This window comes from Lontra canadensis, unplaced genomic scaffold (genome assembly GCF_010015895.1).
Source record: "Lontra canadensis isolate GAN:19392208 unplaced genomic scaffold, GSC_riverotter_1.0 scaffold61, whole genome shotgun sequence".
NCBI lineage: Eukaryota > Metazoa > Chordata > Mammalia > Carnivora > Mustelidae > Lontra > Lontra canadensis.
The window spans coordinates 942,653-967,546 of NW_022631055.1; the positions used below are offsets into that span (position 1 = coordinate 942,653).

The 24,894-nt window shown below is 36.5% G+C and overlaps 1 protein-coding gene across 4 annotated transcripts in view; it reads left to right on the forward strand.

Annotated features, from left to right (window-relative positions):
• The first annotated feature begins 3,946 nt into the window (after nucleotides 1–3,946).
• Nucleotides 3,947–24,894, forward strand: part of PNPT1 (polyribonucleotide nucleotidyltransferase 1) — a 45,822-nt gene continuing 24,874 nt past the window's right edge. The window contains exons 1-12 of one of the 4 annotated variants that reach the window (XM_032877736.1): nucleotides 3,947–4,137; nucleotides 10,605–10,665; nucleotides 11,207–11,281; nucleotides 11,987–12,092; nucleotides 13,158–13,207; nucleotides 14,242–14,305; nucleotides 14,402–14,449; nucleotides 15,358–15,471; nucleotides 21,054–21,240; nucleotides 22,379–22,430; nucleotides 22,833–22,890; nucleotides 24,659–24,755. In XM_032877736.1, the coding sequence (XP_032733627.1) occupies nucleotides 3,977–4,137; nucleotides 10,605–10,665; nucleotides 11,207–11,281; nucleotides 11,987–12,092; nucleotides 13,158–13,207; nucleotides 14,242–14,305; nucleotides 14,402–14,449; nucleotides 15,358–15,471; nucleotides 21,054–21,240; nucleotides 22,379–22,430; nucleotides 22,833–22,890; nucleotides 24,659–24,755 (1,073 nt within the window). In that variant the 5' untranslated portion in view covers nucleotides 3,947–3,976. Of the gene's footprint in view, nucleotides 4,138–10,604; nucleotides 10,666–11,175; nucleotides 11,282–11,986; nucleotides 12,093–13,157; nucleotides 13,208–14,241; nucleotides 14,306–14,401; nucleotides 14,450–15,357; nucleotides 15,472–21,053; nucleotides 21,241–22,378; nucleotides 22,431–22,832; nucleotides 22,891–24,658; nucleotides 24,756–24,894 lie in introns of those variants that run through there. The other 3 variants (XM_032877737.1, XM_032877738.1, XM_032877739.1) reach the window with 3 other exon arrangements.

Sequence of the window (24,894 nt, forward strand, 5' to 3'; positions counted from 1 at the left end):
ATTATGCCCTAGGACTGTCTTGACACCCTCATATCCCCTCAGCCTAGCATAGTGCCTAGCATAAAGCAGGTATTCCATGGACCAGGGACTATGCCAAGTTCCATAAAAATAAGATTGCACTTAAATCTCCCTAAGAACCCTAAGAGGTATATATTTTTATCATATTCACTTTGCAAGTAAGGAAACTGAGACATAGAAAGGGTAAGCAACTTATCCAGAGTCACATGTTTAGGCGGTGACAGGTGAGATTTGAACCTAGACAATCTGATGCCAGAGCCAACACTTTTAACCACTACATAATACCTACTCCCACATGCATTTCCATGGACAAAATAATGACTGTATAAATTAATTAATAAAGTGGAAAAATAGACATAGATTGTACCCACAGGTCAGAGAGGGGAAGTCAGAGATGTTAGTATTGAAGGCTTCCAGTATTAAGACCAGAAGACTGATTGTGCCAGACTGACACGTTGGAATGAATATGTATCAGGTACACAGAATCATACAGATGCAGACGCAGGAGAGAGGGTTGTATGTTAGAGGGGAATGAGTACTTCACCTTCCTTGGATTATAAAATGAGAGGAAGGGAAGAAAGAAAACAAGTAGTAAAAATTGATGAAGCTAAATAGGGCAGTTTGTAGTCAACACAAAGCAAAGATTAGGAAGTGATTGAAGAAAATCAGAATGGAGACGCAATTAGGTTTGCAATTTAGAAAGTTCCCTCTGGCTACATCCTTCAAGAGAAAAAAATTTTCATAGACACCCTTGGTGTCCACTGATAATGTTTGTACAGATACATAACAAGACACAAACTCCTTAATCTTGTACCTCTTATACAGTCATAAAACTAATTGTATATATTTTATAAGCCAAACTATAAACCAAATTAAATTTTAATTAACAGTAATTTAATGCAGTGATGTATTACTTAAACGAAATTCCTCCTCAGAGCCAGCAGTCATATTAACTATTTTGACACACATGCATTGAAGTTTGAAGAAAAGAAAAAAGGAGATCTGAGAAATATTGCTGGTGAATTTAAATTAGATCATCTTTAATGTCCTTCAGAAGTTATAGGTAAAGAACTTCCTTTTAAATTATATTTTGGCTGTTGAACTATACTTGGCAGAACTGTATTTCTAGAATGTGACATCTCAGATTGAACCTCAATGGATCATAGCTTCTATAAATACAACTGATGCTGGTTAGGCTGAGTCCAGGGACCCAAAGAGGGTCTCCAGGACATGCTAAGAGGGTTCTTGGCAGGATAAAAATTCAAATGCAAGCCAGCAGGAAGTGATAGCAGAGTTCACTGAACACAGAGAGAGCAGATACAGACGGAGTATCTGGGAAACTCAGAAATAAAAGGAGCATGAGTCTCATCTCTGTTCAGGGTTTTTATTGAGGATTGTGGTCTGGTGTATTATATACTCCCAGGCATCCAGGAATCAGTTAGAATAAAGATAAGGGCCCAGGTGTTATTCGTTGGAGCTGGGGGGTCTTGGCCTCAAGAAAATCAGTGTTAGTGGTCTGAAATATGCATATGACAGCTTTGAACAGTCATTCTCATCTGGTCTTTCCTTGGATGTTATCTATTCTAAAGAAATCATTAACTCTTTGTCCTTTACAAGGGGGACATACACTATTTGCATTCTGAGGCATGTATAAAGTGGAGGTGCACGTCCTAGCAAGAACAGAAGCAGGGAAAGAGCAAAAACCATGTTTTTATGGAGTCCTTCAGTTTCCCTATCACACAACCACAAGAATTTAAACTTTTTATACTTTTGTTTCTCTGTTAATCTTAAAATGCTTAATGTAGAGGCTGCTTTTAGGCAAACAGGGTGACCAACAGAATGTAGAAAGGGCCTGGAGCAACCCCTGACTGAATGCAGACAGGCTGACCAGCCAAGCCACCCAAAAATATCCATTGGCCCTAATAACCAATGGACTACTTACAACCAGGCATAGTTACCAAAAAAAGAGAAAATTCCCTAAGTTGCACACCTCACCTTCCCCCTTTAAAAACAGCCTCCACCCACTGCCTCCTTGCAGACAGTCTCTTCTTTGCTGTCCTGCTCATTCCTCTGTTGCAGTGTAGTCACTAAACTTCTATCTCTCAGGTTCTAGCTTGGGTGAATCCTTTTATCACCCCCCGTCACTGGCTTCCAACTGATCATTGTCCCACATTAAGAGAGACACCACACTTAATATAGGTGTGGATATAATATAGGTCTTAATATATGTCTGGATCATCCTTATGACCACCTAATAATAAATTTCAACACCCTCATTGCCTTTAAATTTATTAAATAATTATTACCATATCAATTATTTGGGGTTGGTGTGAGGAAATAAGTGGACTTAATGTGTAAATACTGCTTTTCAGTATTTCCAGATGGATGAAAGTGTAACAGATTCATGGGGCTCTACAGCAAAGAGGGTTGTTCAGTATTTCAAACAGCAAACTAGAGGGAAAATTAAGAAAAGTCTAGTCAAAGCTGAATCTGCCATTTATTGAGGCTGACAATGTTGGCAGGTACTGTGATAAACATCTTACATCGTTTGTCACATTTAATCTTTACAAAAACCCTATGAGATTCATATTGGTATCCATTTCTACAAATGAGGAAACTGAGGCTTAGAGAGGTAGGGTCAGACAACTAGAAAACGGGCAGAGTTAAGATTGGGATGACTCAAGACTAACTTCAAGTTTATGCTCCGAACTATTAGGCAACACCACCTGATTGAAGTGATTAAATAGTACTTAAGTGCTTTATAAATCCAAAGCCATGTTGTATTATGGCAAGTAGATTATGATAGATTTGTCATTAGTACAGGTTTCAATAGATTGGTCTAGAAAACACTGTAGTAACGGTGGTGAAGTCAAAGGTAGAGGAAGAGGGAAAAAAACTTATTACTAAGTATCCCTAGCAGTGTTAGTAATAATTCCTTCTATTGACATTCCAAATAAGTATTAATATCCTATGAAAGCCAAGGTGTCAGGGAGCTGCTTTGCTACTAAATCATTTGTCTGTTTGAAGTTCAACATTTTTAGTTCTTAAAACCACGTTTGAGTGTATGTTGGATTTTGTTGTTTGGATTTCTTTGAATGAAGGAGGTTATGATCTTAAAAGAGAAATAGGACCCTCATAATAAAAAAAAAATTATCATTGATTCATTCAAGGAACCATATGAAGATGTTCTAACAGGATTAAAAGGGGTGTAGAAGATTTACTCCCTGAAAATTTATCCAATTCAAATTCCAAAAACTACTTTTCTTCATTTTTCCAAAACATTTCTTTTAAATAGTAGCTGGCATTTTGCATTTAATAAGAGTTGGTTTAAAAAATAAAGACACTTGATCAAAAGGGGCAGAGAAGTGAGTTGCTGAATATTAACAATAGAGAAGAAGATGAATAACAAATGATGTCAAAGATCTAAAATGATGATACAGGTCATTAAGAAGTGAAATTAACTTACTAGAAATAAATTAACATAAACCTTTGCTGTACTATTTGTGTGAAATTTATAAAATAAAAACCAAGGCAGAGGAGAGAAGAGAGAGATCTCTTTCCATGGTCCACTACACAAATTCTCCTCTAATTCTCAGTTCACAGAAGCCAAATAATGTTTTCTCTGATGACTTCTACTACTACTATATTTACCCTACTTGCTCAACATTTGCATCATTCTGGGACTTTCTTTTAAATTACGATAGCACACACATACACAAAAGGCATTAACTTTCCAATTGCCTTTCACTGGCAGGTACTTAAACGGGAAAGATAGGTTGTCACAATTGCGTTCAGATAGTTTTGACCCTCTCTAGTCTTCGTAGAAAGCGACGAAGGTATCCGCTTCCGCGGAGTTCCCCAAGCCCGGCACCACGGAAACGAAACCGCATCAAGCTCCGCCCCACCGTCAGAGTGAGCCAATCAGGGTGCAGCCCGGGGTGATCGCGTGCCGGGTGTCATGGCGGCCTGCAGGCATTGCTGCTCGTGCCTCCGACTTCGGCCGCTTTGCGATGGTCCCCCTCGTCTGCTAGGGCGGGATCGGACGCTCAACCAGCTACAGGTGCGAGCTCTGTGGGGTGGCGCGAGGTTCCGAGCCGTGGCTGTGGACTTAGGCAGCAGGTAAGGAACAACGTGCGTCCTGTGTCCTTTCACAAGGCGTCCCGTGCAGCCCGAGGTACATTGATTCCCAGGCTAGGAATCTGGCAGCGCGGGTCTCATTTACCCTTTACCCCAAACCTAAATGCCAGATTTCTGGCATTTCTGGATTTGGTGTATGTCTCCTGGCACCATTCCCCTTCCCGCACTGTTTCAGCCTCGTGTCCTTTGCTTCTCGGTCCTCCCTTTTACCCCTTTCCGGCTCCTTTCTCCAGCTGAGTCAGTCCACCTGACTTTCGTCCCCTTTATTTGCGGAGACTCTTGGACTCTGAAGTGGGAAACATTTCACTTCAGGATATGGAGTTGACAGTGGATGCGTGCGTCATCAAATCCAATTTATTCCCTAAATGCATGGTCAGTATGACCCTGGGTAGGAAGGGAAGGAAAACTTCAATTTATTGAACGCTAGTTACATGATAGACGCTTTTTAAACCTGCAGTAAAGGTGCTTTTACCTCATCTCATGGTTCAAACAGAAGCTCAAAAAGGGTAGTTTTCTCAGAGTCACCTACTTTGAGACTATGTGGATTTTGCTTCTCTCCAAGCGCATACTTTTTCCATGAGTCCGTTTGCCATAATTCATGTCTAAAATCACTTTGTAGGGACGCCTGGGTTGGCTCAGTCGGTTAAGCGTTTGCCTTCCCCTCAGTCAGGTTATGATCCCAGGATCCTCGGATCGAGTCCCACATTGGGCTCCTTGCTGGGTGGGTGGGGGGTAGAGGGAACCTGCTGCTTCCCTTGCCTGTGCTCGAGTGCTGCCTCTTTCTCTGACAAATAAAATCTTAAAAAAATAAAGTCACTTTTTAAAAACATATTTTTAGAGTAACTGAAATTGCTAATGCTTACTTTATGTATCTACATTTTTCATAGGTACTTTAAAATCTTTGACCCTGTGTGTACAAAACCAAAAAATCTGCCATTGATTACAGGTCTTCCTTCCTAACTTACTAAATGACTGATCCTGAACAAGTTACTTTTTGTCACAAAATGAGACTGGCCTAGGTCAAGGGTCAGTTTTTTCTGTAAGGGGCCAGATGTAAATACTTTAGGCTTTGTGTGCTGCATACTGTCTGTCATATATTGGTGTATGTTTACAAACCCCTTAAAAATGTAAAAAAGAAAAGAAATAAATAGCTGAAAGGCTGTACAGAAACAGGCTGTATACTTTGTTGATCCCCAGACTAGATGACTTCTAAGGCTCTTTCCACCTCTGGCATTCTCTGATTCTGTTTTTTTGAGGGAGAAAATATCTCTTCCATTTTTCAGTAACTTATCATTCTTTGAATAAATGCCTCAGAACAAACACATGCTGTGTAATAAAAAGACTTTTTTAACAGACTCAAAGCAACGGTATAGTAGCCCCTGCTTTCCAAATTTTCCATAATCTACTTTAAATATTTCATTTATCAGTAAACCTGGATCTCTTGTAGTTAGTTCTTGAACCTGTGTCATGTGTTGCAACAACTAGATTCCTACATATCATACCTTCTGGGTAAATCATTTCTTTCATCTTTGTATTAAGGGTTTTTTTTGCAACATTTATTGAATTTGACTACTATATACCATTCACTTTATACTCGTTACCATGTGTATTATATAAAGTGCTTTAGGAAATTATGTACTATTGTGTTTTTCAAATGCTGTACTTAATACTCAGAGTAGCCTTTGAGGCAACTGTTTAATTTTCAGTTCAACAAGCTTTTATTGAGCATCTGCTGTGTACAGGGCACTGTAGAAACAGATTCTGATAGGGAGTAAGATAAACACAGATGCTAGGAAAATCAGTGTGAGAGAGGTGTGAATGGGGTGCCAAAGGAGCACAAAGGCGTTTCTATCCCACCCTAAAGCTTGTCATGGGAGGTGACTCTTGAAGGGGGAGGAGAAGGAATTAGCAAGGAGAAAGTGGAAGTGCAATTACAGGTAGGTGACAGTGCATTTGAGTAACTACAAATAACTCACTGTGTATGAAGCAATAGGTGAAATGTGAATTTAGCATCAAAGGTAAGGCCAAGTGACAGGCAGAGGCTGAGTCATGAAGATATTTGGGGTTTTTGTTTGTTTGTTGATGTTGTTGTTGTTGTAGTAGTGAATTTTTCTCAGTGGAAGTTGGAGGAAGGTGGTTACATTCCACATCATTCTACAGATGTTTCTAAAAATGTTTTTTTAAAACCTCTCTCTCCCTGGAGTTGTACTCCCTGTGGCAGCTGGCTCTGTTCAACCTTCTCTTCAGCCATGTTTTTCCCACCCTTCTTCCCATGAATAGAATCTCACTACTCATCCTAATCCTTTTTATTTAATGTCTTCAAGTGTTTTTTTGTATTAGTTATTCATTCACATTAGGTAAACATTCACATGGCTGAACATTTTAAAAGGCTCAGAAATCTCCTTCCCAGCCACCCAAAGGCCTGTGTGTTATCAATCTTGTCTGTATCTGGAGATATTTTACATGTAAAATACTGAAGAGTAAATTGATAAGAGGTAAAATCAGTCCTGATATATAAAAGTAATAAGTTTGCACCAAAAACAGAACTAAAAGTGCATGAACAGGAAAAGTTACATAGGTCAGTTAACACCAGCTGAGATCATGAGGTATAATGAAAAGTAACCACCTGGTTCTTTGTGTAATATAAATTGCACACACCTGGGAGAAAAACAGTTCATATCAGGGCAATCACCAAGTTAGGACCATAGGACTATCTGGTGGGTGCGCTAGGACCCCTACTGAAATAGACTCAACAGAGGGAACAAAGAAGGCAGGAGAATGTGGTGTTTGAATAAATATATAAATCCAAGTGTTGTTTGAATAAGCATATAAATGGAAGTGTACATGTATGAGAATATCTAGGGGTACTGCAGGCCTATTTGTTTTTCTCACTGGTTCAATCAGTTCCCATTGTAAATAGGTCAGCTGTAGAAGCTTAACAGTGTTTCCTCAGCTTCACTTCTCTGCCTGCTGATACAATTGGGAAGGGCTGCTTAGCAGAGGAGTGGGTCACGTACTCCTTGCCTCAAGCTTTGTGAGTATGTGTGCTCTCTTTGGTACACTGCTGGTCCCTGCATAGGTGGGGCCATGTGACTGCTCTTCACCAGTGGAACCTAATAAAAAGTGATATATGTCATTTGCAGACTGAAGTATTTTATTCCAGTGATGCTTACCATTATTCAGAAAGAACCCACGTTCTTAACCTCTGTTCTCTACTGCCTTCTTTTGGTCCCCTGTACAAATTATATCCCCATTAAAAAATAAAGACTTATTATCACTGAGGATAGGCAAAAAAATATGCCACTGTGGGCAATCTCAAAAACTCTGGATCAAGATCCCCATTAATGGAATAGAACTAGAGCTTTACAGCTCCTCTTCTCTGTCTTGGGGCCACTTCAATTTACTTTAGAGAATACTCCCCTTTCTTTCACAGGAATCACTCAGAATTTACATTTTGGGATGGCATGCCAATTCCTGTTAGGTCTTGAGAAGTACTAGTAGCATATTCTTACTCCAGAGTAAACAAAATTTCAAGACCCCAAATTTACATTTTACACATAAAACCTTAATATTGATTTAAGCTATAGGTTGGTGGGACTTCACTTGAGTCTACACTATGTGACTGGCTCTGAGCATCTCATTCCCTCCACCTACTATGCCAACTCAAGCCTTATCTCTGCACTTCCTCATTCCATCTATCAGGGTAGACCCGTTTTTATTGTAGGCTGTCATCACAACATCTGTGTTGAACAGTAACAGAAATCCATCTAGAATTTCTCATATATTTCTTGTGGTTAAAATCAATTTTTCAGTTATGACTGAGTACAAGTGTACATGCTTTTTTTTTTGGCTTTCAAATTTAACAAAATGAGTCTATCTGAATAGATAAATAGGCTTTTCATGAACTGAGGCTTCTGACAGAAGTGTTTAATGGGTAGAAATATTGAGTTATCTCTTTATCCCTTTTGCGTATGAAGGAGAGGGTGTGCAGGGCATTAGCATGTGCGTATGTGTGTATGTATGTGTATTCAGCACTGGACCATGATAGAATGTTTCCGAAGCAGGCTTCATAGGACAGAACATCTCTCTCGTTATCTTCAGGAGTCACTGAGTTGCTTTGGCTTCACAATACTCATGAATTTTGGTTTCTTTGACAAGTTTTGCTGATCTGTTTCAAGCCTTAAGTAACCTCTTTTTGTACTCTGCAGAAGCTGGGGAATAAGGCTGATAATACCACCTATTTAATATCTATAAAACCGCTTTGTTAATATATAATTTGCATACTGTACAATTTACCCATTTAGAATGTACTATTCACAATGTTGTAGCCATCACCACAATCAATTTAAGGATGTTTTTATCACCCCCAAAAGAAATCTCAGGCCCATTAGCAGTAACTTCCCATTTCTCCCCAACCTCCATAGCCCCAGGCAGCCACTAATCTAGAGAATTTTTGTCTCTATGGATTTGCCTCTTGTGAGCATTTCATAAAATAGAATCAATGGTGTATGGTCTCCTGTGACTATCTTCTTTCATTTATTATGTTTCTTTTTTTTAAGGTATGAAAATTCTTTTTTTTTTTTTTTTAAAGATTTTGTCTATTTATTTGCCAGAGATTGAGAGAGAGCACAAGCAGGGGTGAGAGGCAGAGGCAGAGGGAGAAGCAGGCTCCCTGCTGACCAAAGAACCCTATGTGGGACTTGATCTCAGGACCCTGGGATCTTGACCTGAGCCAAAGGCAGACACTTAAACGGCTAAGCCACCCAGGTGTTCCCAGTTACTATGTTTCTAAGTTATATCCATGTTGTAACACATAGCAATACTGCATATTTTTTTTTTTGAAGATATATTTATTTTTAGAGAGAGGGAGAGATAAAACACAAGAGTCGGGGAGAGGCAGAGGGAAAGTATCTTTCACCTGTTGAGTGAGGTGCCTGATTTGGGGGAGGGGTTTGAGAGGGCTTGATCCCATGACCCATGAGATCACAACCTGAGTGGAAACCAAGAGTTGGACACTGAACTAACTGAGCCATCTAGGTACCCCAATACTTCCATTTTTTAAATGGCTGAATAATATTCCATTGTATGCACTGAGACCACATTTTGTTTATTCATTCATCAGTGGATATACATTTTGATTGTTTCCATTTGGGAGCCATATGAATAATGCTGTGGCTATGAATGTTCCTATGCAAATTTTTGCATGGACATAAAAAGTTTTAATTTCTCTTGGTATTTACTTTGGAGTAGAATTGCTGGATCATTTGGCAACTTACGTGTTTAACCCACTGAGGAACTGCCAGATTATTTCACAAGAGAGATGTACCATTTTATATTTCCATAAATACTATATGAGGGTTCTAGTTTCTCCCTATCTTCACCAACACTTGTTATTGATCTGTTTTACTACACCCATCGTAGTAGATGTGAAGTAATATCTTATTATGGTTTTGATTTGCATTTCCCTATGTACATGAGCATATTTTCATGTACTTAACTGGATATTTAGTAAATTTTCTTTGTATATAGACTTCTATTCAAATCCTTCACCAATTTTAAAATTAGGTTGGTCTTTTTATTTGGTTATAAGTATTCTTTACATATTCTAGATACAAGTCCTTGTTAGATATGTGATTTGCAAATATTTTCTTTTATTCTGTGGGTTTTCTTTCACTTTCTTGATATCCCTTGAACCAAGAAAATTTTTAATTTTGATAAAGTACAATTTATTTTTTCTTCTGTCGCTTGTACTTTTGATGTCATATATAAGACATTGTCTAACCCAAGTTTATGAAGATTTACTCCTATGTGTTTTCCTAAGACTCTTACAGTTTTAGCTCTTATATTTAGGTTCATACTACATTTTGAATTAATTTTTATTTATAGTATGAGGAAGGAGATCCAAATTTATTAACTTGTCTGCATATGGGTACCTAGTTGTCTCAGTACCACTGGTTATAAAGGCTATTCTTCCCCACCTCCACCCCATTGACTTGTCTTGGCACCATTGTTGAACATGAATGTCTTTGTAGACAATATTTAGGAATTTATATTTTGTCCTGAAAGTACTAGGGATACTTTAAAGGATTTTAAGTAGAGAAATGATCTTGTTTGTCTGTCAAAAGGCTCCTTTTATCAACAAGGGATGAGAGACTAAATGAAGGTTATAAATGGGTATTAATATTTAAGTACAACTTCTCCACCCCCAAAGTATTTTATCTTTCATTCAGATTTCTCCTGTGCCTTCTGTATTTTTCCTTAAGTAGCTCTTAAATTCCTCTGGTACTTTTAATAACAATTGTGAATTCTATCCCTTTTTTATTTGTTTTTTGCTGGGGGGGGCCTGTGTGGCTTGGTTCTTCTATTAGAATCTTAGATTATTTTATACTGAACTGCGATTTGTATTGATGACCTAAGTCCTTTTGTATTGAATTTTTATTTTTAAACAGAAAACTAGAGATATCCTCTGGAAAGCTGGCCAGATTTGCAGATGGCTCTGCTGTAGTACAGGTAAAAAGTCCAGATTTTTAAACTTTCATCTTAAAAATGCTTATGGAACTGCTACTTTCTTTACAACATCATGTCACTTATTAGAATTGTGGTACTGTAAGCCATTTCTGGTTTCAGAACCATTCCAGAGAACCAGGGAGTCAGGGGGCTGGATTTACTAAGTGACTTTTAAGATATGTTTGAAACTTGGGCTTCTGTTTTGTTCTGTTAATAAATTCTGTAATACTTCTCTAGAGAAAGTGATTTTACTATTTTCTTTAATTGTGATAAGTGAGAAATTTTTCTTTGTATGTAGCCGAAATTTCTTAAGTAGTAGAAAATACGATTGCTTGGGACTAAGCGATTTTGTAAGCCTTTTCTTGATCTCGTAGAAGGGATCAAGATTTGACTAGTTGTGATTAATTATTTTCACTTTCATTGTGTCATGGAATAACAGTTCTTTTTCCTTGTATTTAACTGGAGCAAGGATTCACTCACTTACTACTTAGATGTTAATGTCTGTTTTTTAAGGAATTTGCACGTGTTGTTATTTATGTTTAAGTCAGGTGACACTGCGGTGATGGTCACAGCGGTCAGTAAAACAAAACCTTCACCTTCCCAGTTCATGCCTTTGGTGGTAAGTATTTGTTGATTTATCTGAACAGTAATATGGCATAAATGTAGAATTTGTAATATTTTTGTCTAATGTCTAACAAGTACACAGTGTAAACTTCATACAACAAAGGATTTTCTCTTGTAGTTTGAGTCATTAAAAGAATTTAGACTGACTGCTTCATAATCAATTCTTATATTAGTAGTAAGCTGCTTTAGAATGGCCAGGTTGGTAAGAACAGTGAAATGCATGAAGATTTTGATGTTGAATAGCAGTGAATTCATTGCTCTCATAGGTTTCCCTTCAGTATGAGTTTGCAAGTATATGTTCGGTGAGAAGTAAGGAGTGCTTTATGAGTTTATGGCTTCTTTCTGTTATGAAAACAGAAATGCAATTTTATGTAACAGAGTTGATACAAAAAAGGGAATGTTTTATTTGACCAGAATAAGCCACTGTGGGAAATAATAAGGCTGTGTAGTTCACTGCTAAGCGGAAGACTTTTTAAAAATCAGTTTACTGAAATATTTCTATCAGTTTTCCCTTTGCAAAAAGACGTGAAATGCTAAAAGTAAATAAAATATCCTTAATTCTTAATCTGGACCATGTTGTTAGTATATATATAGTGTATATATAGGAAAATTAGTATATATATAGTGGTTCTTGGAAAATAGTTTGTTGCCATAAAAAGGAGTCAAATGAACTTCATTTTTTTTTTCATTACTATTTCAGGTTGACTATAGACAGAAGGCTGCTGCAGCAGGTAGAATTCCCACAAACTATCTCAGAAGAGAGATTGGATCTTCTGATAAAGAAATTCTTACAAGTCGAGTAATAGGTAAGATAGTAAGATAGAGGCATTAACTCTGTTACGCCTGTGTTAGTATTTCTTCTATCTATATTTACAGTTCTCTTAAATTTTCTTCCATTACATTAACACTACCCGAGATTATTTACTTTCTGTATCCCCTCACTCAGATATGGGCTCCAGCAAAGAAAAAACTGTTTATTTACTACTGAATCCTGGGTACTTGTTATACTACCTGACACAGAATAGGCATTCAATAAATGTATGTCAATGAAATGAATGAATCTCTATTGAGCATATAAATTCTATGGCTCATGCCTCTACTGTTCAGTTCAATCTGTCCCTAGTATTTTTCATTTTCATATTCATCGCAGTAAATTTTGAAAGCATTATATTAATCAACTACTGAAATAAGGCCCATAATCTTTCAAATCTTTGACATCCTTAAATATTGTGGGATCATTTGAGTTTATAGCTCTTCTATAAAGAAATGGTTATTTTGGGGGCGCCTGGGTGGCTCAGTGGGTTAAGCCACTGCCTTCGGCGCAGGTCATGATCTCAGGGTCCTGGGATCGAGTTCCGCATCGGGGGGGGTCTCTGCTCAGCAGGGAGCCTGCTTCCCTTCCTCTCTCTGCCTGCCTCTCTGCCTACCTGTGATCTCTCTCTGTCAAATAAATAAATAAAATCTTTAAAAAAAAAAAAAAAAGGTTATTTTGTGTAAATTTATATGCATTTTTCAGACACAATACCAAGGAAAGATTTCTTTTGGTCTCTTGCTGGTCTTAAGTCTCTTTCCTTGGCTTATATGTGTAACTAATGCCTATGGAACCAGGATGAAAAATTGCTCCCCAGTTTTAGACTTGTTTGTTCATGCCCTGCTAGTTTTTTGTTATTAGGACAGGATATATATTAATTGAATCATTGACATTTATCTATGACCCCTTCAGTAAATCAGTCCAAGGAAATTTTTTTTTAATATACTGAACAGCTAGCTATATTATTTTTCAGCCTGATGTTTAATAGGAGAAAAAGATAAACTGTAAAGTGACTCTTGTCAGTACTATTTAGTGTCTTTTCTTTTTTTTCTTTTGGCAGATCGTTCAATTAGACCTCTCTTTCCAGCTGGTTACTTTTATGATACACAGGTATATTCTGCTTTAGGTTTATTTGTTTCTAAATCAATAAAAAATTACTTAATGAATTTCTATAATACTTCCTAGGCTAAACATTAGAACACAAAATAAGAATTTTTGGTAATGCTATTTTATATTAAGCTAATTTTTTTAAAACATTAATAATTTTAAAAATTAATATTTATTCAGTGTCATTTTGAGTTGATACCTGAATTATGAGTAGGAGTTAGCCAACCTACGAGTGTGGGAGAAACATTCTGAGCAGATGGAATGGGAAGCACAAAAGCCCACAGGAAACAAACTGGTAATTTTTAAAGTTTAGAGTAATTGAGGAAGGTGGGGACAGACCCTTCTGGGACCTGTTAAGTCATATTAGTGTCAGAAGCTAGGACAATTGATACAAACTAGTCTTTACTACCTATTTTATTGGGTCCTCTAAACTTCTACTTTATTATATTTTGGTATTTTTGTGAATATTATTCTCTTTCAGAATAATGACCCATATGCTTTAATGAACCTTTACTTATTTCATAAAAATAAATATGCCTTGCAGATATGCTTTTGCAAGGATGTCACTGCCTCAAGTAGTTGTTTTTTTCTTTTTTTAATAAGTTGTTTTCTTAAGTACATGACATAGGCATATTATTGCAGTATAAAGGAATTCATCATTTTGTTTTCTATACGCTAAGCAGAAAACAATATTTTTATGTAATAGAAATAGCTGACATTTACTGAATATTTTCAACATGCCCAGTATTGTAAATGCTTTGCAAATAGTATTTCCTATAATTTTCAGAAAACCTTTTAAGAAAATGCTATTATTTTTCCCTTTTAAAAATGAGAAACTTTTGAGGCTTAAGTAATTTGCCATAGTCAAGCACGTATTTAGTTAAATGATAGCCAGAAATAAGGGGTTTGACTACAAAGCTCATGCTTTTAAACACATAGGGCTCCTTTATATTAGCCCAAGATGTTAGCCAAAATGATAGTCCTCCTAAATCAAGTAGATTTTTTTTAAGTACTCTGAATTTTTTCCTTTGTACCAGGTACTTTGTAATCTGTTGGCAGTAGATGGTGTTAATGAACCTGATATTTTAGCAATTAATGGTGGTAAGTATAAAAATCAAGATTAAAATTATCATGGTCTTTTTAAAGGAATGAAATCTTTTTACTTCAGTTCTTATTTTTTTTTTCCTTTTTTTTAAGCTTCTGTAGCTCTCTCATTATCAGATATTCCTTGGAATGGACCTATTGGTAAGTTAAGATTTGAAAATAAGAAACATTATGTTTTTTCTTGAAATACTAGTGAGCATGCTATAGCAAGAGCATAGATTAATTAGCTCTGACTTATTATCTCGTAGGGAGTTTAATTAGATGATATTCTAAGACTCCTTTCAGCTCAAGATATTTTCATCCTTGCCTTAGGTTTTGTTTTTGATAGCAAAATGTTATGGTGTTAGAGACTTTATGTTCCTAGATGCTTTGACTTCTTAATTGTCTCTCTGTTTGAGGACTTTTGGTGTGGGGGGTGGGGATAGGAAATTGTTATAGTACATGGTCTTTCAGGATAAAACAAATACGTTTATAACTTACAACTCTTACAAATTGTAATCATGAAATATAAAAATGATTCATCGAGTAACTTCTGAATATCCTAAATGTCAGATACTAAGTTAAGAACTGAAGGAAAAAAGGCAGTCTAGGAATAGTTCTTGCTTTCAGTGTAAATAGGGGAAACAAACAAATAATTATTTATAAACAGTATTATAAATAAAGCTATAGTAAAAATGATAGAGAAAGGTATGTTTAGTCTTTGAAATCATGTTGTCAAGGAGGGCTTCTCAGAGTACTCAACATTAAACTGAACCTTAGTAGGATCAAATGGTAAGCATTTGCCTTGGAAAAAGTATAGTCTAGCTTGGGAAAAGAACACGAGCATAATCACAGAAGTATGGAAAAAATAATGTATCTCAGCAGCGCAGTGCTCTAGTGAGGCTATTAGGTAGGGTGGGGTAGGATGTTCTGTGGGCCTTAAAAACCATAGTAAAAATATGGATTTTATTGTAGTCACAACTAAAGATAGGGATCAAAGCTATCACTGGGATAGTGTCTTGAAAACAGACTTTTTTTTACACAACTGCCAGTATTTTGATGTATTTTAGGGGCAGTGAGAATAGGAATGATCGATGGAGAATGTGTTATTAATCCAACACGGAAAGAAATGTCTTCCAGTACTTTAAATTTAGTGGTTGCTGGAGCACCTAAAAGTCAAATTGGTAAGTAATTTAAGTAGTACATTTGTTCTGGATTTTAAGTGTAAGTTCTGGCTTCTTAAAAATGCATTTATATTCTTCTATGTATGTGTGTCTTGTCACTTAGCCATAAAGATTTTTGTTCTGTTTTATTGCTGTCCTATTTTGGTGGTGCTCTTGCTTCATATCAAACAATACCTGAAATTACGGAATGCGATACAGCCTGAAATTGCAGAATGTGATACAGCCTTGGCTGGCTCAATTGGTTAAGCATCTGCCTTTGGCTCAGGTCATGATACCAGGTTCCTGGGATTGAGTCCTCCATCGGGCTCCTTCCTCAGTGGGGAACCTGCCTCTCCCTCTGCCTGCTGTACCCCTGCTTGTGTGCTCTCTCTGACAAATAAAATCTTAAAGAAAAAAAAAAAAACAGAATGTGATATAATTTTACTTGAAATATATAAAAATCTTTATTTACCAAGACAATTCTGGTAATTATTTTTAAACTAATAAGCTAGTCTAAAAATTGAATTTCTAAATCTGGTAATAAATTGTTTTATTAGTTTAAATATATTAATTTAGCTAATTCATCATTCAGCGCTTGTTTAATGTCCTTTGAGAAGAAGGTCACCTGTTTCTGGAAGGTAGAAAACATATAAGAAATGCACTGACCATAGGTCACCCTCACTCCTTGTAATAAAAATGCCATAACTGCATGAATGAAAATTGGCCCAGTTCTCTTGAAGGAGAATTGGCTTTGACAGTAGAATGACCTGTATCTGAAACCCAGCAGCTGTCACACTGTGTAACCTTGGACAGATTAATTAAGATCTTATCAGTTAATTTTACTGTGTGGTATTTGATGTCTGGGACTTTTTGACATGGGATCTTTTGATATGGGAATATTTTGATAAAATGTAAACTATTAAGCTTTTAGTACTTTTATGTACAATTAATGTGTGAAACACATTTCCAGCTTCTTTTGGAATATTAGTCAGTGATGGAAATAGAATAAGGACTCTATGGTAGTTAAAACATATATAAGAGGAGTTGTACATTATCTACATATTAATTAGGGTTCGTGTTGCTAAAGTAAATAACAGGGGGGCCATGATACCTTTTTTTTTGTAAAGATATTATTATTTTTTAAAGATTTTATTTATTTATTAGAGACAGTGAAAGAGGGAACACAAGCAGGGGAAGTGGGGAGAGGGAGAAGCAGGCTTCCTTCTGAACAGGGAGCCTGATGCGGGGCTCAATCCCAGGACCCTGGGATGATGACCTGAAGCCAAAGGCAGATGCTTAATGACTGAGCCACCCAGGTGCCCCAGTAAAGGTATTTATTACAGACTACACACACGCGTGTGCATGCATGGGCCAGCGTGGGGAGGTGCAGAAGGAATCTCAAGCGGACTTCATACTGAGTGGGGAGCCGTCCAGGGGCTTGATCTCATGAGCCTAAGATCGTGACTTGGGCTAAAATCATCAGTTGTCCGCTTAACCAACTGAGCCATCTAGGTGCCCCTGGCTCCATGATACCTTAAGAAATCTAGATTCCTTCCAGCTTTCTGCTCTGCTATCCTCAATGTGTGGCCTTCAACTTCATGCTTATGAACTTGGTTTTGGAGCTCTGGCCAACTTAACCTGATCTATAGGCTAGAGGGAAAAAAAAGGAGGGGAGTAACTAAAAGGTGTATGCCACCTAAGTAAGTCATCTTCCCTTTCAAGGTGCTTTACTAAAGACCTCACATAGCAATTTTCACTTTCACTTACATCACACCAGACAGAACAACTATAACACATGATTGTAATCTTAATTACTGGAGAAACAAGGAAATGATTGTTGGATTCTAGCTCCAGAAGATGAGATTCTTACTGTGGTAGGCTATCACAATATGGAGAGAACATTCCAAAGATTTGGGGAAGTCATGAATAACAGATGACCCTTAACATATTTGAGCATCCCAGAAAGGGCCTTGAGCAGAGTACTGGTTCACTGTCTCAAGTTTACTTGGTCTGCATGTGAAATTTATTTTTGCTTAAAGTTGTAGTGTTCATTACTTTCACTTAGTAAATTGATTTGGCTACTTTACAGGGTTGTTGTGAAGATTAGAGTCAGGGTTTGTAAAGTGCCAAGCATAATACCTAGTACCTAATAGGCATACTGTTAATACCTGCTCTTATCATGAAGACACAGAAATAAACTTGCTTCTGAATGGCCATAAATAAATAGCCTCTACCTGCCTTAGACTTTGAAGCCCTCTAATTTTATGGGGATGTGGGAGGAATGCACTGAAGATCTTTGTTGCAACTGTGGCATGCTGTAAAAACCCCATAAGCAACTTCTAGCTTGCCCTTCTTACCTCTTGCTCTCTAGATGGATGAGTTAGACTCTAGAGACTGCATAAAGCATCAGAAGGTTGTTTTGACTTCATGTTCATGTGTCAAACTTAATATTGGGCCCAAGTCCAATACCATCACCATGGAACTTCTGGGATAGAAAAATACAAAAAAGTAATTGCTGCCATTCCATTATTACAATATTTAGTAATCAACAAATCTTTGGAATAAGACCTAAAGAACAATTTCTTCATGCAGTTGGCTGCTAGATGACTTCAGCACCATTCTGCACATTCTGCTTGCTTTCAACTGGTACACTTAATATCACTCATCTTTCTATGTATGCTAGGATATAATTTAGGAAAAAATAAACCAGTAACTATTTTTAAGAAGAAATTTGTATCGGGCGCCTGGGTGGCTCAGTGGTTGAAGCCTCTGCCTTCGGCTCGGGTCGTGATCCCAGAGTCCTGGGATCGAGTCCCGCATCGGGCTCTCTGCTCAGCAGGGAGCCTGCCTCCTCCTCCTCTCTCTCTCTCTGCCTGCCTCTCTGCCTACTTGTGATCTGTCTGTCAAATTAAAAAAAAAAAAAAGAGAGAAAGAAGAAATTTGTATCTAGAATTCACAGTTTTCAACTAATCTCAAAAATCTTTAGGGGTACCTGGGTGGTTCTGTGGGTTAAGGCCTCTGCCTTTAGCTCAGGTCATGGTCCCAGGGCCCTGGGATTGAGCCCCACGTTGGGCTTTCTGCTCAGCGGGGAGCCTGCTTGCCCCCCATCTCTCTCTCCCTGCCTCTCTGCCTACTTGTGATCTCTGTTTGTTAAATAAATAAATAGAATCTTTAAAAAAAAAAAATCTTTAATCTTCAACTACTGAAAATGGTTAACAGCAATCATTTAGACAGCACTTTTTTGTGTAAATTTTTAGTCTACATGGCAATGCTGTCCAGTAAAACTCTGCAATGAAGTAAATGTTTTATTTGTGAATATGTGGCTACTGTGTACTTGAAATGTGGCTAGAGTAGCCAAGGAACTGAATTTTTAATTTTATACAATTTTATCTAAATGCAAATAACCGTATGGAGCTAGTAATTGCCAAATTGGATAGCACAGATCTATAGATAAAAAAAACTAAGTTATTTCCTTCTAAAGTATTTTCAAAAATGAATTGCTTTGAAGTTTAATTAGTGAAAACAAAGTTTAAGGAATATTGATTTCTTTACCATATCATTTCTTTCATATTTTCTTTTAAATCAGCTTGTTGAGGCATACATCAAATGCATTTTTAAAAATCTCCAGTTTAATTCTGCAAAAAGTGAGGGAGGATGTCATGGGAATACTGATAAGAAGAAAAATATAAGTATAATTGCGGTATCATTGTGTCAGAAAAGCTGCTTTACACCTCAAATGAAGTACTGAAACCTGACCTTGCCTTACCCTCCTCCATTTGTAATAAAATCATTTCAATATTCCTCTACATTTAGAACCACAATAGGCCAAGTTATAGTTTTTGCTTTTGCTTCAGCCATCAAACATAATTTAGAAAACTCAAGAGGAGATGGAAAGCATATTGTATTTACCCACATTTTTGCTTAGCAGTACGTTTCCTTCCTGATAGTCCATGGTTTCTCTTTTTATTTTTTCTGTTTAGAGAACTTCCTTGAGCCATTCTTTTAGGGTAGGTCTGCCAGTGACAAATTTTCTTAATTATCTAAGAGTCTCAATTCATTCCTAAATATATATTCCTTCATTCCTTTATTCCATAAATATTTTTACTGGGCATAGGATTTTGGATCAACAGTTCTTTTCTTTCAACACCTAAAATATAATATGCCAGTCCCTTCCAACCTCCATGGTTTCAAATGATAAATCTATTATTTTAATTGCTTTTCCCATATTGCTGAGGTGGTACTTTTCTCTGGCTGGCTTCAAGATCTTTTTGTCTTTGGTTTTCCAAAGTTTAATTAGGATATGTATCTCCTTGGGTTACCCTGTTTGGGGTTTACTCAGCTTCTTGAATCTGAGCGTTTATGTCTCTGCCAAATTTGTAGAGTTTTCAGCTATTATTTTTCCAGGACTTTTCAGCCTGCCATCTTTATCCTCTCTTTCTGGAACTCCATGACACAAATGTTAGATCTTTTGTTTTTGTTTCACAGGTCAGCTTCAACTGACTGTTGGAATTCCAATATGAAATACAAAGCACAAAAGATTTTTTTTCATTCTAGGTTAGACCTAAAAGCTTTACAAGTGATGATTAGATAATAATAAATCTTAATGACAACATGATGTGGTTTTAATATTAAATATGATAGTTACCATCTTATCTGTGCATTGCATGATGTTTAACTGTACAAATTGAGAAGGGCCAAAAATGACACATGAGGAGGCAGGAATCTAGCGGCCTGGCAGAAACCAAAGCCAAACCTGAATAGCAGATGTTACTGGAAGTGATACTGGGAGCCAGAAGTGCTACTTGGCGCTTCCCTCCTTTACACAGGAGTTTTACTATCACAAAACCATAAAAGCAGCTTTTTTATGGGAGTAGCAACAGTCCTCTAGTTGGCTTACTTGACACAGTATCACTGCAAAAGATTTCCCCCCACCTGTGCAAGCATTAGACAAGTGACAATGAGAGAATTGAGTAGGAGGTCACATCAAATAATTGTTAAACAGAAAACATTTGGGATGCCTGGGTGACTCAGTCGATTAAGCGGCTGCCTTTGGCTTGGGTCATGATCCCAGCGCCCTAGGATTGAGTCCCACATCAGGCTCCTTGCTAGGTAGGGCGCCTGCTTCTCTCTCTGCCTCTGCCTGCCACTCTGCCTGCCTTTGCTCTCTTTCTCTCTGACAAATAAATAAAAATAAAATCTTTAAAAAAAAATTCACTGGATTCCTACTTTATTGATATTTTTAAATTTCATTTTAAGTACTTATTAAAAATAAATGCAGCTGTATGCTTTTTATGGTATTTGAATTATATCTCAAAACTTATTTAATAAATAAGTATGCATAGTTTATTTTGTTTCATTTTTTTATGAGAAATCCTTTACTAAATTGAAGAAAGCTATAAGCCTAATTTCAAGTATTAAGGTTTCTTTATTCATTTACTGCTGTTTACATTTTGGAAGGATGCTGATTCGAAGGAAAGAAATTAAAACGGTTGATATACCATTAATAAGCAAAACTGATCTATAGTGTTTATGTTGTGTCAAGGTGCTTAAAAATGCTATACTGGTAAAAGATTCAATGGCAATCTTTTTTTTCCTCCCTTTAGTGATGATGGAAGCCTCTGCGGAGAACATTTTACAACAGGACTTCTGCCATGCTATTAAAGTAGGGGTAAAATATACCCAACAAATAATTCAGGGCATCCAGCAATTGGTAAAAGAAATTGGTGTTACCAAGAGGACACCTCAGAAGTTATTTACCCCTTCACCAGAGATTGTGGAATACACTCATAAGTAAGAATATCTGTACAAAAGAAAATTTGAAGTCATTACCAGATTTAATTTAATCGTAAGCCTAAAAACTTCCCATGGAAGCAAGCATGCATTACTTCTTATATGGCATCCTTCTATTTTCAAAGTGAGCGCCATAAATGCCAATCTAATGCTTTAGAAAGGGTAAGCCAGTTCTCACTTCAAGCGCCTAAGTTTAAGTCTCAAATGAAAAGGGGAGGGAGTTGACTGGTTAAGATTCAGATAATCTGGGACGCCTGGGTGGCTCAGTTGGTTAAGCGGCTGCCTTCGGCTCAGGTCGTGATCCCAGCGTCCTGGGATCGAGTCCCACATCGGGCTCCCTGCTCAGCAGGGAGCCTGCTTCTCCCTCTGCCTCTGCCTGCCACTCTGTCTGCCTGTGCTCTCTCTCTCTGACAAATAAATAAATAAAAAATCTTTAAAAAAAAAAAAAAAAAAAAAAAAAAAAAAAAAAGATTCAGATAATCTGCATATCTATGTCAAACAAGGAAAAAGAATAAATCATAAGATATTTGAATATCTAAGGAAACTGTTGAGGTTCTTGAAAAGAAATCAAGTATAACCACCTCATTATGCCCAGTGCTTAAAACAGTGCCAGCTCATAGGCAGGCACTCAGTAAGTATGAATGAAATTACCAGAGAGTATTTCATTTTATTTCAAATAAATTGAAAAACTTAATATTTCCCTTGGTATCAGCCTTAACAGCCATCAGTCAGTCAGAGACTAAAGAGATGTAAATTGTCCCCAACAAAACAGTTGCCTGCAATAACAGCCAAAGTGGAGAGAATAGAAAAAAGCAAGAAGTTAAAAAAGTGGGGAGAGAAAGTTTGTATGTAAGAAAAATCTAAGGTGAAATAAATTGAACAATTAAGAAGGAAGGGCATAGTACCTGTGAGTGATTTACCTGACAGATGAGGAGAAAGAAATTTGGTATATTGTATTATAAATAGTAAACAGATTAGCTGTGCTAAAGAACAATAAATACATTTTTAAAAATTCTTTATGAAATGCTTATTAAATATTTTAGCTTACTATTAAGTATTGCAGTTTTGTTCATAATAGTATTGTTATACTATTAACATAAGAACTATTATGCTGACATTTATTTTGTGCTTAAAATAGACTCTCCATGGAAAGACTCTATGCAGTTTTCACTGATTATAAACACGATAAAGTAGGTATTTTTGAATTTTGTCTTATATAATTGTTCTGGGAATTCTTTTTTGTCATAATTCACATAATCTGATTTATGAATTTTTATTAAAAATCTCTAAACAGAAAGCTAAGTAAAAGTGTAGTTATTTGCTTCTCCATTCTCCTTTTGTTGATTAATGCAAGTTTTAGGGAAGTGTGTAAATATATTTGAATGAATTAAATAGGTAATATTTCTTACAAATCAATAACTAGCTCTAATCTTTGAAAGAATACTACCAGTAGAGAAATCTGAGTACTATTACGTGTGTTAATTGTAACAATGTAATTGTTAGCAATTAACAACATAACGATGTTAATTGTTAAATGTAAAAATAGAAATGTTATATATTTCCATGTATACTGAACCTCCCCTCTCTTTTAGATTTCCAGAGACGAAGCTGTTAACAAGATAAGATTGGATACAGAGGAACAACTAAAAGGTAAACTTTGCTTTATTAACCTCAGAGAATCAGTTATTTCCTTGTTCCTTAGTTTCATCTTCGGTAAATAATGATGCATCCCAAGGTTACTGTTAAATTAACTGCTATGAGGGACACCTGGGTGGTTCAGTCAGTTAGGCATCTGCCTTCAGCTCAGGTCATGATCCAGGGCCTTGAGAGAGACTCCCACATCAGGCTCCCTGCTCAGTGGGAAGTCTCCTTCTCCCTTTGCCTGCTGCTCTCCCTGCTTGTGTGTGTGCGCTCGCTCTCTCTGAAAAATAAAAAAAAATTTTCTATGAGGGGACCTGTGTGGTTCAGTCAGTTAAGTATCTGACTTTTAATTTCAGTTTAAGTTATGATCTCAGAATCATGAGGTCAAGCCCCACGTGGGACTCGGCACAACATCCGCTTGAGATTCTCTCTCTACCTCTCCTTCTACCGCCCCACCCCCTGCTCATATGCATGTGTATTTGCTCTTTCTCTCTCTCTTAAACAAATAAATAAAATCTTGAACTTCTGTGAATGTGGTCATCACTGTACCTGATAGAGAGGGCACCAGTAAAACGTTGAATGTGAAATATTCCCAATCTTTTCTGGATCAGGTTCTTACACTCTATGATGGGAAACTTTGTATCATGTCATTTGAAAATCTGAAAAATACTCTAAAATTCTTGAGTTCTTAATCTGTGAAATTGTAATACTGATAATACCTGGTTTATGGTATTATGGTAATAATTATGATAATATCTGGTTTACTTTAAATAGGTAAGTCATCTGCATTTGTACCTGCCACATAACCAAGTATTCAAAAAACGTTAACTGATGTTGTTGTGGAATTGTAAAATTAGATCTTAGAGAATTTAGCTCTCTAGGAATTACTAAGCAAAGGATTTTATTATGTAAATATCAGTCACAAACTAAATGTGTACCAAGCATGACATTTAAAGTGTAATACTTAAAAATTATTCCTGACTAACAAAGATACATTTCTTAATATATATATCTCTGTCTATTTTTTATGTCCTGGTGAAAGTTATATTTAATAAACCAAATGCTTGAGAGAACAGTGCTTAAGGCTTGGTATTAATCAGTTGATAAAGTAGCTTAACATTTAAAAACATAAGCCTAGACAGGCAGACAGACCTGTATTCAGGTCACAGTTCTACCTGTCACTGCCTGTATGATCTCAGGCAATTTACTTTGTTAAGCCTTTTTTTTCTTCTTTAGAATGGTGGTAATAATAAAATATACCTCGTAAGTTGTTACAAAGATTAAAGGCATTAAAATAGAAACATGTATAGCACATGGGTCCTGAAAGAAACTAATAAATGTTAACTAAAAAGGCAACAGTAGGGACTTGTAACATACAAAGCAAATTATTTCTCTATTTGCAGACTAAGAGAAAAGTTCCTAAGGCAAAACATTGAAGGTGATTACTTTTAATCTTAAAAGTGTCACTCAGACCTTTCAATAATATGGCTGGATTTGTTAGTAACATAATACAATAGAGAGCTAATAACAAAGCTCTGTTGTTCTGGTAGAAAACAAATTAAGTTCTCAATAACAATATGTTTGAGGTATAATACTTGTGTCTTTCCTACTTGAGAATATTTGATTTGTATGCTTTGTTTGCTTGAAGACTAAATAGTTCAGCATCAACTCCCTTGGTTTACTACCATAATTAACTGATTTGATACTATGAATTGAAGAGAAATCGTGTCTTCTAAAAAGAGAAAACCTTTGTTTTGGTTTGTCTTTCTTTCTGTAGAAAAATTTCCAGAGGCTGATACATTTGAAATAATAGAATCCTTCAATGTTGTTGCAAAGGAGGTTTTTAGAAGTATTATTTTGAATGAATACAAAAGGTAAATATATCCTTTTTTGATGGAATTGAAGTATGTGCCTCTGTAAGTTATCTTGAAAGTGGCAACTTGCTCAAAGCAAGGAAATGATTTTTTTAAGTGAACATTAAAGAATTTGGGTATTTCATAAATGGGTGTTGAA